The sequence below is a fragment of the Staurois parvus genome, unplaced genomic scaffold (genome assembly GCF_062004578.1).
Source record: "Staurois parvus isolate SC_StPar_1 unplaced genomic scaffold, SC_StPar_1.0 ptg000436l, whole genome shotgun sequence".
NCBI classification, from domain to species: Eukaryota; Metazoa; Chordata; class Amphibia; order Anura; family Ranidae; genus Staurois; species Staurois parvus.
Genome location: NW_028318232.1, coordinates 1,173,798 through 1,189,980, shown reverse-complemented (window position 1 = coordinate 1,189,980; position 16,183 = coordinate 1,173,798). Strand labels below are relative to the sequence as shown.

Below are 16,183 nucleotides of genomic sequence, written 5' to 3'. Positions count from 1 at the left end.
CTTTAGCTCTGCTGCGGGCAACCAGTGGGCTCACCTGTCAGGTGAAGCAATCGGCGGCAGCGCCAGTTACTCTGCATCACCGCTGTGAGGTTTCCCAGGCTCAGTTTGCCCATCTGCAGGTCTGGCTCGGCGTCGGCTAGAGGGGAGGGAGAAGAGCGGACAAGTCCACTCCCCTTCTTGTGCTGACCTGGAAGTGACGTTACAATGTCGCTTCCGGGCCACCGATGAGAGATTGCAATACAATCCCAGGGGAAGAATGTAATATGGTGCAGTGTGCACCACATTACATTCAGTGGAGCAGAGGGGAGATATGCAGGGTCTTTTAGACCTAAGATTTCTCAGAGAACCTGTCACCAAAAATTATCACATGGGGGACTTTGTTCCTTATGTGACGAGATAATTTTTTTTTAATTGTAAAAATGATAGTTACATCAAAGCACATACACCCCCCCCCCCAAAAAAAAATATTGAGGCCTCCACCTCCACATATATGCACGTACAAACATAAACGCACACGCTGGGGTGCCTATGCATGAAACCGTTGATTGCAATACTCATGTCACATATTGCCGCGCACGCCAGAATGAGAGCGATCATTCTAGCACCAGACCACCTCCGTATACTACACTTGTGACCTATGAGGAGCTTTAAAAGTGTTGACCTATAGAAAATATAGGGTACTGAAGTTCATCACAATTTCACAAGTGCGTACAAATTTTAGGTTTGGCAAGTTGGATATCTATTTACTCGCTGCAACCTCATCTTTTTATATTTTACAAAAAAAATGGTAAATTATTATTTTATTTTTTTTGTGCCCTAAAATTAACTACCGTATTTTTTGCTCCATAAGACGCACTTTTTTCCCCCCAAAAAAGGGGGGGAAACGTCAGTGCGTCTTATGGAGCGAATATAAAGCGGCCGGTCCGGTATTTCTGCCACCACCATGTCAGAATACCGGGCCGGCCACTCAGCTGTTCTCTCCTGCAGGGCCTTACCTGTTCCTCGCTCCAGCGCTGCACAGTCTTCCCGCGCTGTCTTCTGTGACAGCCGGGTGCCCACTGCGCATGCATTGCGCTTTGTGAATGGTCCAGTGTTTTCTGGGGCACATGACAGGTCCCAGAAGGCGCCGGGCCATTCACAAAGCGCAGCGCTTCTCGCGCATGCGCAGTGGGCACCCGGCTGTCACAGAAGCCGGTGCGGGAAGAAGAGAGACAACACCGCGGAAGTGGGAGCGGGTACCTGTCAAATTCAGGTACCCACTCCTCCTCCCTCCCCAAAGGTCAGCAGTCTCTGGTCATCCCCTGCACTGTCTGCAGTCTCTGGTCATCCCCTGCACTGTCTGCAGTCTCTGGTCATCCCCTGCACTGTCTGCAGTCTCTGGTCATCCCCTGCACTGTCTGCAGTCTCTGGTCATCCCCTGCACTGTGTCCGCAGTCTCTGGTCATCCCCTGCACTGTGTCCGCAGTCTCTGGTCATCCCCTGCACTGTGTCCGCAGTCTCTGGTCATCCCCTGCACTGTGTCCGCAGTCTCTGGTCATCCCCTGCACTGTGTCCGCAGTCTCTGGTCATCCCCTGCACTGTGTCCGCAGTCTCTGGTCATCCCCTGCACTGTGTCCGCAGTCTCTGGTCATCCCCTGCACTGTGTCCGCAGTCTCTGGTCATCCCCTGCACTGTGTCCGCAGTCTCTGGTCATCCCCTGCACTGTGTCCGCAGTCTCTGGTCATCCCCTGCACTGTGTCCGCAGTCTCTGGTCATCCCCTGCACTGTGTCCGCAGTCTCTGGTCATCCCCTGCACTGTGTCCGCAGTCTCTGGTCATCCCCTGCACTGTGTCCGCAGTCTCTGGTCATCCCCTGCACTGTGTCCGCAGTCTCTGGTCATCCCCTGCACTGTGTCCGCAGTCTCTGGTCATCCCCTGCACTGTGTCCGCAGTCTCTGGTCATCCCCTGCACTGTGTCCGCAGTCTCTGGTCATCCCCTGCACTGTGTCCGCAGTCTCTGGTCATCCCCTGCACTGTGTCCGCAGTCTCTGGTCATCCCCTGCACTGTGTCCGCAGTCTCTGGTCATCCCCTGCACTGTGTCCGCAGTCTCTGGTCATCCCCTGCACTGTGTCCGCAGTCTCTGGTCATCCCCTGCACTGTGTCCGCAGTCTCTGGTCATCCCCTGCACTGTGTCCGCAGTCTCTGGTCATCCCCTGCACTGTGTCCGCAGTCTCTGGTCATCCCCTGCACTGTGTCCGCAGTCTCTGGTCATCCCCTGCACTGTGTCCGCAGTCTCTGGTCATCCCCTGCACTGTGTCCGCAGTCTCTGGTCATCCCCTGCACTGTGTCCGCAGTCTCTGGTCATCCCCTGCACTGTGTCCGCAGTCTCTGGTCATCCCCTGCACTGTGTCCGCAGTCTCTGGTCATCCCCTGCACTGTGTCCGCAGTCTCTGGTCATCCCCTGCACTGTGTCCGCAGTCTCTGGTCATCCCCTGCACTGTGTCCGCAGTCTCTGGTCATCCCCTGCACTGTGTCCGCAGTCTCTGGTCATCCCCTGCACTGTGTCCGCAGTCTCTGGTCATCCCCTGCACTGTGTCCGCAGTCTCTGGTCATCATTTTTCTTTCTTGTTTTTCGCCTCTAAAACCTAGGTACGTCTTATGGTCAGGTGCGTCCAAAAATTGGAACTACCACTGTTTTATTTTCTAGGGTCCCTGCTTTCAGAAAATGTTTGGGGGTTTTATGTAATCTTCAGGCGTAAAAATTATTTTTTAAACGTGTGCAAAAATGGCTCCGGCAGTGAATGGGATAAAGTATAAGCCCTGACACCCCCCCCCCCTCCCCCTTTTCCTGACGAGCAGCCAATCTGTGCTCATGACACTGCAAGGTCTCTCACCTCCCTGTTAGTCCCTGGGTGCGGTGCTGGAGACAGGCAGGGGGTGGAATAGATAAAATATTACATGTTTAAGTTGCAAGAAAGCCCATTTATGTTTTTAAATAGCCCCAGACATTCCAAAAATCACCTCCAATTTAAATAGTTTTGTTTAAATTTTTGTTATCTGGACAAGTAATTGGGGTCCTGATTTTAGTCCCTGGACAAGTAGTTTTTAAAAAATTTCCACACCCTTGCTTCCATAAAGGCCAGATTTGTGGAGTGCACAACTAATGGTTATCCTGTGGACAGCCTTGTCTTGGTAGGCTTGCGGTTGTGCCATATGCTGTCCATTTTCAGATGATGGATTGAACTGTGCTCTGTGAGATGTTCAAAGCTTGGGATTTTTTTTCTTTTTTATAACCTAATCCTGCTTTAAACATCACCACAACTTTATCCCTGACTTATCTTGTGTTCCTTGGCCTTCATGATGCGGTTTGTTCACTAATATTCTGTGAAGCCCTCAGAGGTTTGTTAGAGAACAGCTGTATTTATACTGAGATTAATTACACACAGGTGGACTCTATTTACGAATTGACTTCTGAAGGCAATTGGTTCCACTCGATTTTAGTTAAGGGTATCATAGTAAATGCTGAATACAAATGCATGCCACCCTTTTCAGATATTGTATTTGTAAAAAATTTTGAAAACCATTTTAACATTTTCCTTATACTTCACAAATATGTGCCACTTTGTGTTAGTCTATTACATAAAATCCCAATAAAATACATTTACGTTTTGGTTGTAACATGAAAAAATGTGAAAAATTTCCAAGGAGTATGAATACTTTTTCAAGGCACTGTATGGAGAAGTATCATTGTCACCCTAGTCTTCTCTCCTGATTTTGTACTACAAACATCTAAAATGCCTACTTCTCTCCCTATTATAATTGATAATTTGATTTTTGTTATGAAATATTACAATTTGCAGATTTACTACTGGTGGTAATTTTGAATTACCACAAATTTTTCCAAGATTGGCCAGCCAAGCAAATTCAACCCAAGATCTGACTACTGGATGCTGAAATGCACTCCAGGAATCCCAAAAATATAATTGCAGCGTCTGTAGGCAACTCTTGCCACAGTATGAATCTTCAATAAGAAAATAATTGCACCAATTTATCTTGCATGGTAGGTGTGCCAGGAAAATAGCCTTCATTGTCCAAAAAATATTACAGGCTATTAGACTTTAGTTTGTCACTACATATTTAGACAACTACCGTGCCTTCTAGATCGATGTGCTGTGGATATGAAATATTAGTTTGATCACAAATCCCAGAGTCATGCTTGGCACAAACTGAATTCAGCATTTCAGGAAAATGTCATACCGACTGTGAAGCATGGTGATGGAAATGGTATGGTTTGAAGACTGGTATGTTAAACCCCCTTCCTGTCCCGTTTTTTTTCAGCACAGTGATACTTTGACTCGTCATGCAACACTACTCAATTTATTTTTTCTTTTTTTGAGACCGTGTTTTTTGGTGGTGTTTACCACTGTTTTTGTTTTGTTTTTGTTTTTTTGTTTTTACTATCTACAGAAAAAAGGTGATTTGTGCTAGTTTCTGCTATAGAAATTTGCAAATAATAATTTTTCATTAAGTTTAAATCAAAATGTATTCTATATTTTGTTTAAAAATAAAAGCAAAAACAAATGAGTATTTAGTCCTCATGCACACTGGGCTTTTTACAGTTGCTGTTTTTGGCTTTTGATGTTTTTTTTTCTACAGCCAGTAAACTCCCCAGCATGTTATCCTATGTGTCCATGCACACATAGACAGTAATCAAAGTTTTTTGGCTGGAAAAAAAAAACCGGACTAGTGGGTTTCTAGAGGAGTTTTTTAGCTGTAAAAATGCTCTAACGCTGAAAAATGGCGTAAATCGCCACAAAGCGGTGTTTTTGGACTTTTTTTTTCTTTTTTTTGTAAAAAAAAAAAAATAAACTAAATGCAAACGCTAAGTACTATAGATTTAGAAATTTTGTAACCATGATGTTCTGATGGCCTCATTTCTTGAGGCCAGTGACATGGGCCTAATGTGTTCATGTTGGAGGCTTTGGTTCAACTTTTAGCCCATGATATTCACACTAGTGACTGACTGCAGTGGATGTATTATTATTTATTCAGGATTTTTATAGCGCCAAAAGTTTACGCAGCGCTTTACAACATAAGGGCAGATATTCCAATACAAATTATTACACGAATATTCAGAGGGCCCTGCTAGTTAGAGCTTACAATCTGACTGTATGTGTTGTATCCTTTCTTATCAGAATGCCCTACCTGTGCAATACAAATTAATACAGGGACCCCAAAGCTTACAATGAAGTTGCATGATTTCAAAATTGGGTGAACTGCCGATTTCAGTTGCGATTTGCCAGACATCTGACACAAATGTCTATGCAAATCGCAACAAAAGTAGTGCATGCGGCTCCGACCAAGTCAGAACCGCACAGATATGACCACTCTAATAGCGGACAATAGGGTGCAACTTGGCATACAATTTGTAAGTCGCATGCCAAGTTGCACCCGATGTGACTGGGGTGTTAGGGAATTTTGTGTGTTACCTATCTTAACTGATCTACTTGTCCCTGGTTTTAGTGATTTAAGTTTTAAAGCAATCAACAGCCAGGCAACTCAAACTTTGGTGTAACTAAAGGCAAAACGGTTTCTTAGTTTTGTATAGATTGGAGGGACTAGTACACAATTGGGTCCTTATTGCTGTCTATGCCCCTGTTAGCAAGATTTCACCCTCTATTACCATTATCTAAAGTGAAAGTAAAAGAAAATACAAAATGTTGGGTTGACATCGGAGCACTAATAGAGGGGAACTCTCCAATGGGAATACTAGTTCTGGGGACTCTGGTGACATACTGGGATTTCCTCACTTTAGAAGGATTTCCTCTTGCTTGCTATTTTAGCTATGGAGCAAAGTGAAGGGAAACCTCCCCAATGGGACATGGATGTCACAAAAACCTGACGAGAGTTATAACCCTCCCTTTACACTATCTAAAATAAAATAAAAAAAAGTTTGGCCTTTTAGTGAAGGCCAGCAATGTTCCAAGAGTTTTCTCCTAAAAGCTGCATGAAAAATAAATATGCTTATTGATATAAGCAATCTTCTTTCAAAATTAACTGGACCAACACTCCCAGAGAGCACTTTACGTCTTTTGCAACCTTTTTCCTCTCCAAAATCCTAAAGTGCAATGTTACCCATAACTTGATTAAAAAAAAAAAATGTTCTTTAGTAAGGAACATACATTCCACATAAATAATTTTGCTACCAAAATTAGTGTGTTCTGTAAATTGCCTCCATGATTGCTCCTGTATCTTCTTGCTGGAGACTGCCATTTTGCTGAAGTTCAGAGTAGGGGAGTAGCAGTAAATCTTTAGGCTGTCAGCAGGTTGACATCTAGGTTGTGCAGGTTTTCAGCACCATGGCAAAAAAATGAAACTAAATGAAAAAATGAAACTGCTAAATACCTTTTCTTATCAGCAGTTATAACATCAGTGTGACTATCAGTGTCTAAACAAGCACATGTAAAAGCGTGTAGGAGTTTTCATTTTGGTCTAAGAGAATGCAGGACACCTGACCTCTATGTGGAGAGTGCTGGTTGGCCCTGTGCTGATCACATGCACTCTCCCAAGAAATAAAATCTCTAGCAATACACACAAAATTGAGCATGTGCAGAGTGACTCCACACACTGTCAGGAGATAAAAGGGGGACACTGGAAAAAGGGGAGGTTCAAAGATTGATTTATTTTTTATATTTGTCAGCCGCCTCTGCCTCCATTTTTGCCCAGGAAAAAATTGTTTACTCTGCTCCAACAGCCTCCTGATGTATCCACTTCAGTTGTCCCAGGAATCCTCCGCTTACAGAAAGTGGCTAGAGGTGGGTGGATCTGGTGGTGTCATCAGGGGGCTGGCTGCAAGAACCTAGAAGAGACGACCAACTCCCGATCTTGTGAGGATAGACGCTGGCATGCCATGTTGGATCACTGCAGGACAATGCTGGATTCACTGAGCGTGTATATATTTGGGCATAACCCAGTGTTAAGGGTAAGAGGGGGTTAAAAGCTAAATTAACCAGTGAAGCTTGATTTAAGCCAGTATCCTTTTCCTTTAGACTGTACTTCCTAAAAGTCATGGACATTTTAAGAAAGCAATAACCTATTTTTTGTGTGGTAACCTTTGAATTTCTGTCTTTAGTAAACAAATCTTTCCAAAGTATGCCGTTTTATTATTATTATTATTATTATTATTATTATTAATATTCTTCAGGATTTATATAGCACTAACCGTTTGTGCAGCGCTTTACAATATAAGGGAGACAGTACAATTACAATACATTTCAGTACAGAAGGAATGTGAGGTGTGAGAATTGAAGTTGATCTAGTTTGTCTGTATTAAAAGTTAACGTATTGCATTTATTTGTGACATTCTATGCCAGATAAATGCTAAATATTGAATACATATAGCGCTTGGCTAAGTGGGTTTTTTCTTTTTTTTTTTTTCCCCCTCTCAAATGATTTTTTGCTAACAATAAGCTTTATCCATGATGCAGTTAATATTGTAAATGCATGTGTAAATAATATAGTGTACCTAAGTGTGTGTGTGTGTGTGTAGCTTTAAAAACTATATCAGGCTTATATTTCCTCCATTTTCACACCCTGATCAAAATCTCGGGACATTTTTTCCCTGTCTTATTGTTACTAGGCAGATTTCTCCATCCCCTCCTCCTTTGTGCAGTCAGCTCTCTACTGTGGATCTTGATTGGTCTGCATAATGTCAGGCTCAAAAACCAATAGTAGGCTCTATGCAAATTCAACATTCGTTCAGTTGACATCAGACAGGCTGTTACAGTTATTTGCCGGGAGAGCTGATCTTTGACGGCACCATGGCTGCAGGGGGCTCCCTTTCTGGTATGTTTTTGTCTTTTTGAAGCCATGTTCTAACCTTTTGATCCTAATGCAGGAAACTGGAATGTTTAAGGTATAAGTTGTTTTAACCAACATGTTTCTTTTAGCTTGAGATAAAATGAGGCCTGTTTAGACTTTAATTTAAAGGGTCAATAATATATTAGTATTGTATATGCTGTATGTATATAGATGGTGTGAATGTAAATTGTGTGTTTTTTTTTTTTTTTTTTTAAGAGTTTAGGAAAATGCAAAAAGGAATGTTATCTGGCTTTTTTAGTAACCAGGCTTTTGACCTATCCTGTCTGTAGGCCTTAGCACATTCTACATTAAGGAAATATTAGCCATGCACTTAGCAGCATTGAACTATTCAAGTTCTAACTTTTTGAAACCACATGTGCAATCAGTGGATCTATATCATTTTAAAGATATTTTGAGCTCCCAAATTTTGTACTTGGTTCCCAGTGGACACTATCTGTTTTAAAAATCTGATTGGCCCAAAGCTGGAAGTAGAGCAAATCCTTACATGAGAGATGGAGATATATATATATATATATATATATATATATATATATATATATATATATATAATTTTATTTTTTTTTGTCAGGAAAATTAGTTTTTGTAAAGCCAACACTTTGAGCATGAATGTGAGGCATTTGTTTTATTTTTTGTTTTCGTTTTTGGCTTTTTATCTATCCTGTCAGCTTTCCTTTACTTTCTGTTCCAGGGACAGAACAGGAAGTATTACTAAATCTTTTCAACGTGTCCACGTCGGTAGATTCTTCCATCAATTTTAGGCCTCATGCACACTGGACGATTTTCTCTCCTAAATGCCAGCGGCATTTAGGAAGATCAAAACGCTTGACTCCTGTAAGTGTGTAAGGAGCTTAGGTGGATTTAGCCACGTCAAAGCGTTATTCTGGCCATTGAAATTATATAACGCTCAAGTGCCAAACGTGCCAAGCATTAACACACTTGGACATATTTACAGGAATTGAGTGTCTTGCTGCTAAAACGCTGTTCCGGGATGCGCTGGCAGTGATTCTTTTGTTTTTCTCTTGCCTCTAAATGCGTCTACCTCTAAACTTCTCCAAAAGCCTATGTGTGCGTGAATACATAGTCAACATGCAGGGGTGTTTTAGAGGCAGAAAAAAAAAACTCCAGACTTTTCTTAGAGCAGTTGAGAAAACGTTGTATGCATGAGGCCTAAATTCCCATGATGAATCAAACTTTGGCTTTCCATTTCTCTTTCTGTGTCTGAGACCTTGATCGTCGGGACAAGTAGAGGGCATATATCCCAAACACTGATTATAGATGGAAATACAAGCCTTGCTGGTACAACTTTTTCATTCGGGCTTGGAAAAAAAAAACTTGGATGTAGCAAAAGACATGGGGAAAATTGTTCTTTTCACCTAACCCCCAATATTTAAAGCTGACCATAGAGAAATCTAAATTTTGCCAGTTCAGTGGAGACTGCCCAAATTTTGTTCAGTGTGGCCCTCCCTGCTCCACAGAAGTTGTTGGATCAACTTCTGTCAAAATAACAAGTTATTTGGATCCCACGGTCAGAATACAATGTCCTGGCAGGAGGATTTTTTTTTCTTTCTTATTTTGGACTACATTTGCCTTGATGTGCTGCAGACAGGAAAATTAAATGTATATGGCAGCTGTAGATGGTTGGAATTGTTTTTTTGTTTTTTTTTTCAGAAAAGGTTATTTGATTTTATAAAATTAGGTTTATTTGTTTGTGGGATGGTCCTAAAAAGAGAAGTACAAAGACAAAATTTGGTAATTGTTATGATTGTAGTATTGGTTTGTTACTAGAGTTCTTGGATGCGGTGGCCACATTAGGGTTTAATTTTTTATTTTATATATAGGCAAAGCATATTTTCTGCAAGTACAGAAACATACCTGTTGCCCTTACAAGCAGACCAATGTCCTTGACATTCCCGTGCACTAAACAAATATCAGTTGAACCTCTGACTTCCCAGAGATCTTCTGTGGACTACAAAGCAATGTAATGGAGAGGAGATGAGCTGAGCATGTGTTTTGTAGTCTAAATCAGGAGACCAGCTTAGGGTGACAGTGCTGCTCTTCCATACAACCAATGAAGCTAAAAGTATAGTGTTACCGGAAGGATCATCAGGTGAAAATGAAGGGGTGCGGGCCTGAAATATGAAATTAAATGCTGCCACCACATCAAAGAATCTGCAATATATTAAAACTGAACTCTAGGAATTGATTTTCAAAACCACTGAGGATTCTCGCATTCATCATAGTAGTCTTTTGTCACATACATAAACGCTGTCCAGTATACCAGGTGGGAAATCTTTGCAGCACCAGAAACAGAAGGTAGTTGCTTTATTCCGAACTTGCACCATTCCGACAAATTCCTGTGTGGTGTTTTTTTTTTTTTTTGTTTTTTTAATAAATGCAAGGTATTCTATGAGTGGACCAATATAGATTTTAGGGTCTTGGAGTTTAGTATTTTTTTTTTTTAATACAATTTAATGAAATAAAAACATGCACACCTATGTCACTATCCTGTTTTGTCTGCCAAAGGACAAAACCATAGCTCATGGTGCAATCAGATTAGCAATTTGGGCTCCCATGATTGCTAAGTGCACTTTTTAAAGCAGAACGCCAACCAAAAATGACATAGAAATTTTTTTCTGTGTGTTCTGTTTCCTCCACAATGCTGTCATAGTGTAGTTCTGAAAAGTACATTTTTCTGCAGTACACTGGATGGCACCACATGTCAACACACTGTGGCACACTGCACCTGATGCTGTGCAGGTACGTGAATGGTCACTTTGTGCACTTCAAATAAAGCATAAACCATGCGACATGCATCGTACCACCTTTTTACTGCAGCACACTTAAGGGCAAACCTGACGGCTTCATGTATGTTACAAAATTGAGCATTTGTTGTACAGGCAGTGTGAACAAGCCCTTGATTACAAAGCGGTGTTTAATTTTCTTTTTTTTTTTTTTTTACTTGGGTTTTAATGATGACATTTTTATTACTAGACCCAATTTTTCTTTGCGATTCCAAAATTGTGCCAAGAAATATTTTGAATTTCTACATTTCATTTTAAAATTTACTATTTGGGCTAGCTTGATGCTTTATCCCAAATAACCTAACTTATGGTAAATTTGTGCATTATGCAGCAAGAAGTTTCAAAAAGTTCACACAAACCCACACCCTCGGATTTCTGCCAAACGGAAGACACGGTCCATAACGTTGCTGACTTGCTGCAACAAATTACTACTTTTAGGGCCTTGTTGCTAAAAGTAAATGGGTAAGGTTTCCTGGCTCGGATGGATATGATGCACCAACTTGGTATAATGTAGAAAATGCTTCGTAGGCTGTCAGATTGTTTGTTTGGATATTTTGCCCCAGGAATACAGGTGCTTCCCATCTTTTTCATGCTATTGGTATCTCTAGGCTACAAAGTGGATGCATAATGGGTATGGGCAGGGTTATCCTGTACTTGTCGATGGATTTTAGTTTGAGCTGTCTTAAGGATTCTAACAATTCCTGTGTTCCTGAAAAGAATATGTAAACCCAACATTTCATATTCCTGATGTGCCTGCTGTGCCATGTACTTGTATAAAAATTTATCCTGTTCTTTGTATTGCTTCCATTGTGTAAAATACCTGGTGTTCCTGCCATTCCCTCTTTCCTATTAAAAGCTGACAACAGTAGTTATCAGTGCACAGCATGGTCAGTTCTGTAGCTCTGCTGGAACTCTGCCTGCTGTCCTCCAATGATCAGGCCTTTCAACTCCCCCTTACACACACAGCCATTCACTGGGAAGAAGACCATTGTACTGCAGTTTCTCCTCCACAGCCCCTTATGCAGCCAAGAATAGAGATTGTGTGATCACTTAGAAAAAAGGGAAAACAAGTGTTTTTATATGTATTCATATATTACCAAAGGTTTTGCCTGTTTTTTTTATTTCTGTTTGAAACTGAATGGGTTGTTTTACAATGTGAGGGATCACAAATATGTTATGTAATTGCAAGGATATGAGTTTAATAAGCATTTATTCAGTGTAGATTTTTTTTTTTAAATGCAGCACGCTAGTGGTTATTTGGTTCAGTCCTAATTAGCAAGCTGTTGAATTGCGCATATAACCTCTGAGAGGAATTGTGCAAGTATATTTGTACAGCAAAATTTGGAGATTTGTAAGTAAAGTAAAGATTGTGATCATGGCCATAAGTATGCCTGTGCATTTAGCTTGAGATCTTTTCCTCTGCTGTTTCTAGGCAACCTTTCAGAGCTAAAGTACTGGTTGCTTGTGTGAACTTGGGAGTACATACAAACACTGTCTTTTTAACCCTTATTGATTACGCAGGATAATTTTTAAAAAAGTTTTTAGGGACAAAGTATGTCTTGATTGATGTGCCAGAATTGGTAGTGGGAGGCCAATAGGCTACCTCTTATTTTAAAATTGGGAAGGAGATTTATTTAAGGCCTGGCAGAATGACTGTTACAGCCACAAATGGGGTCAATTATATACAGATTTTTCACCCTCATTTTTTACAAGAATTTATTATGGCTTTCTGAGTTAACATGGTTTTAACAGGCCTTTTGTGTATTTAAACCTACTAACTGTATTTTGTTTAAAGATACATTGCAGTCAAAATTGGGCTATCTGCACACAGACCTATATAGGCATAAAAATGTAAATGGTTTTTCTGTGGCAAGGGGAGCTGCAGGTAGCCAGTAGTCTCCCTTCTTGCATAGAAAGCTGCATAAATACATACGTTTTAAGTGATGGCCTGTTTCCACCCTCACCCTCCAACCTGCATGTCTTTTATTGCAGGAATCAGGAAAAACCTCCAATTGGGTAGCTGAAACATTTTAAATCATGAAATTCCATTAACTTCCCACCCAAAATGATGTGTTTAAAGATCTCAATGCCCCAGCTGTCCCAGACCTCTGGATCTATTATCACTGAGATGTGCGAATGAGTAGTGTTTCTCCAGAGGGGTATGCAGAGAGAATGTTGGTGCAATACTTTAGTCCTAGCTTTAGTCCATACTTCACGGGGGTAGTTTGCATAGGAAGAATGACATTAGAGTTGTATTGAATGCCTCTAAACCCAGATTGAGTAGTGTAGCGTACAATTCCAAAAGGGCTGCCTCAATGTCACCACATAACTAGCTGCCTAGTTGTATAATTTAAAATTGTCGGGGAGAACTGGCTCTTCAAGGTCTTCTCTTGAAAGTCTGGGGGTCCTCCCAGCCCAGACAAAGAAAATAACATCCATTTAAGTTTTAGGTTTGGGGGTTGAGGTCCTAAAGAAGTAGGTAAACTTTGGTAAGAAAACCATTTTTAGAAAATCAGCTCTGCCTTGGGAACTCAACCAAAGAGATTTCCAAGTGTTACATCTTTCGGTCACTTGTCTAAGCAGCGTATTACCGCTGAACCAAAGTTCTAAACTAATAAAGTATTTGATCCCATTAACAAAACAAAGTGGCGTTTTGTCTCTTCTTTTGGTTGTGAAGGGGTAAGCAGAACAGTTCATTTAAATCCCTGAGAAGGAGCTGAACTCCTCTCTCAGCCACAGGGCTGATTGCAGGGAAGATGCTGTGTCCCTAAAGAGGACACAGTATTGTCTGCATAAAAGGATAGATTTCCTCTAACGGACCAATACCCACATTTCTAATGCGCTTATCCAGAACTTGTACAATTCTTGTCTGTCTTTGAAGATCAGTATTAGATTGTAACCTCCTGTTATATCCCTGTCTGACATGACAGTGTGTATTAGACCTATTCTAAAGTTAAAATCATTACAGTAGAACAGCATTTTGTGTGTGTGAAGGCTTAAAGAACTAAATTTAAAAATACATTTTAGCTCCAACAGTTTGATGCCCGCAAAATGCTGGGATCTTCTCCCTGCCTTCTTCTGGGCGTCAGTCTTCAGCCGCCTTGAATGACCTGTGCAGGATGTCGTCACTCCTGTGCACGCACAGAAATCCAACAATCCTTGCACACAGGCACTTTGACGGAATGTCAAGTGAGTTGCTCAGGCACAACTCTGTGTACATTCTGAAGATTGCGAACAGGCAGGTAAAATAAATTGCATGCCTCTTCTTCTTTAATATAGAAGCCTGTCTGTTTGCAATGTTACACTTCTTCTTCTTTTTTTCTTTTTTTTTTTTTAGGTCTGGCTTGCACTTGGGTTGTCCATGGATTGGAAAATCTGTGCACCCAATTTGTGAATAAGGGATGATGTCATTAGATTGGCTCATCTGACAGTAAAGTTGATTTTTGCAGAACGGTTGCATATGCATCTTAGTTTGTAAATATTTTTTCTTGTATTCTGCAGAATATGTTCTTGAAGAGAAATGTATAATCTGAGATGTTCCATTGGCAAATTACTTTGTGAAAAGATGTGAATTTGCTTGCAAAATACCATTCTAATAATGTTTATTGTGCGTGAGCACACATTCATGATCACATTTTAAACAATCTTTTTTCTAAATCTAGGTTTAAGATGGATGCTGCAGAAGAACCCCAAAAAAAGGTCTTTAAAGCTCGTAAAACAATGAAAACAAGTGATCGTCAACAGTTAGAAGCTATACACAAAGTTAAAGAGGACCTGTTGAAACCTACGGAGCTGAAACTTGTTAACGGAAACCATGAAAATGGTGATTCAGACATGAATTCTGTTCATAATGAAACAGACTCTTTGGAGGAAAAAAGTGATCTAAATGGTATCATAGATATTAACTGTGACAACAGGCATGTTGTGAAAGTCAACCTGTCTGACCTTAAGGATGGCTTAAGAAATGTTGACCAGGTTAGTAAGCTGCCAGCTGAACTTAATCTTCCTGAAAGTATAGCTTGTGAAGATGCAAGCAGGAATGTAACATGTGAAGAAGCTATTCAGACCTCTGTGGATAACAGTGATCCAATACATGATGAAAAAAATTCAACCCCTGCGACTAATGACCAAATTGTTTCAGAAGGATTGCCATTGCTTGAGAGCTTACCTGATGACGAGTCTTCAGAAGGACACTCTCACTCAAACATTCCCATGGAGGATGATGGCATTGTTGAAGAATCCTTAAATGATTCAGAAGACGTAAATCCTGTGGAAACATCTGTTGAAAAAGAGTGTGCAGATACAGGCACATTTGAGAACATACCTATTGATAAAGCAGAGACCCTGTCAGATATGCATGCCCTTGAGTCTCTTGATGCAGAGAGTATATCTTGTGGTAACGTAGAAACCCAGGAGAGTTCAGATAAGGACCATCAGGAAAATGAAAAAGACTTTCATGCCAGTGAAATACAAAACTCTGAAGAAGCTGAAAATAACGAGGAGGAGGAGGAGGAAATTGTAGAGTCAATAAATCTACAAGAAAACATGATTGATATGGATGTGGAAGAATCTGAGTGTTCTGAGAAAAAAAATGAATGCAAAACTGAGGACATTTCATCATTACAGGAGGATGTTGGTGAAGAAGCCATATCCAGCAGTATGGAGGTTGACCATACTTTGAAATCTGTAGAGCAGACTCCACCTCTAGCTGAAGAAGTCTCTCTTGATAAAACCGTTTCAGAATTGGAGCAAGGTTCTGGAGTAGAATGTCTAGATGCTATGGAAACAGATGAAATTATACCTATTCTAGAAAAGCTGGCACCAGTGCAGGATGATTTGCAGTGTTTTTCTAAGTCTGTATTGAGCTCTGAAAATTCTGTTGCTAATCCAGAAAAGGTTGAAAATACTACTGATTCTCCTAGCAAAAATGATGTCAGTGAAAGTTTACCAAGTGAGGCATTTTTAGTTCTTTCTGATGAAGAAGAACCCTGTGAAATTGCACCAGCCCAAGAAATCGCAGCCAACAGTGATCAAGGTAAATTGTTTTTAATGTATTATTATACAGGCTTTGTATAGCACCAACAGTTTGCTCAGTGCTTTACAATATAAAGGGAGACAATATAGCAACAATACAGTTCACTACAAGAGGGTTAGGAGGGCCCTGCTCCTTAGCGCTTACAGTCTGAAAGAGGGGCTGGTGATATAAAAGGTAACTGTGGAGGATGGACTGGTAGGAGGAATAAAAGATTCAGTTTTTAGCTGAAGGCAGGATAGGCTTCCCTGAAGAGAGGTTTTCAGATATCGCCTAAAAGTGGGTAGAGTAGGCGATAGTCTGATAGATTGGGGTAGAGAGTTCCAGAAGATGGGGGAGGCTCTGGAGAAGTCCTGTAGACAAGCATGGGAGGAAGAGGCGAGGGAGCTAGAAAGCAGGAGGTCGTGGGAGGAGCGGAGAGGATGGTTTGGGTGATATTTGGAGACCAGATTGGTGATGTAATTTGGGGCAGAATTATAAATGGTTTTAT

At 41.0% G+C, this 16,183-nt stretch overlaps 1 protein-coding gene across 2 annotated transcripts in view; it reads left to right on the top strand.

Moving 5' to 3' along the window:
* ATF7IP (activating transcription factor 7 interacting protein) overlaps positions 1 to 16,183 on the top strand; it is a 142,394-nt gene that overhangs the window by 44,252 nt on the left and 81,959 nt on the right. The window contains exons 1-2 of one of the 2 annotated variants that reach the window (XM_089687694.1): positions 7,746 to 7,824; positions 14,324 to 15,696. In XM_089687694.1, coding sequence (XP_089543820.1) covers positions 14,331 to 15,696 — 1,366 coding nt within the window. In that variant the 5' untranslated portion in view covers positions 7,746 to 7,824; positions 14,324 to 14,330. Of the gene's footprint in view, positions 1 to 7,745; positions 7,825 to 14,323; positions 15,697 to 16,183 lie in introns of those variants that run through there. The other variant, XM_089687693.1, reaches the window with a different exon arrangement.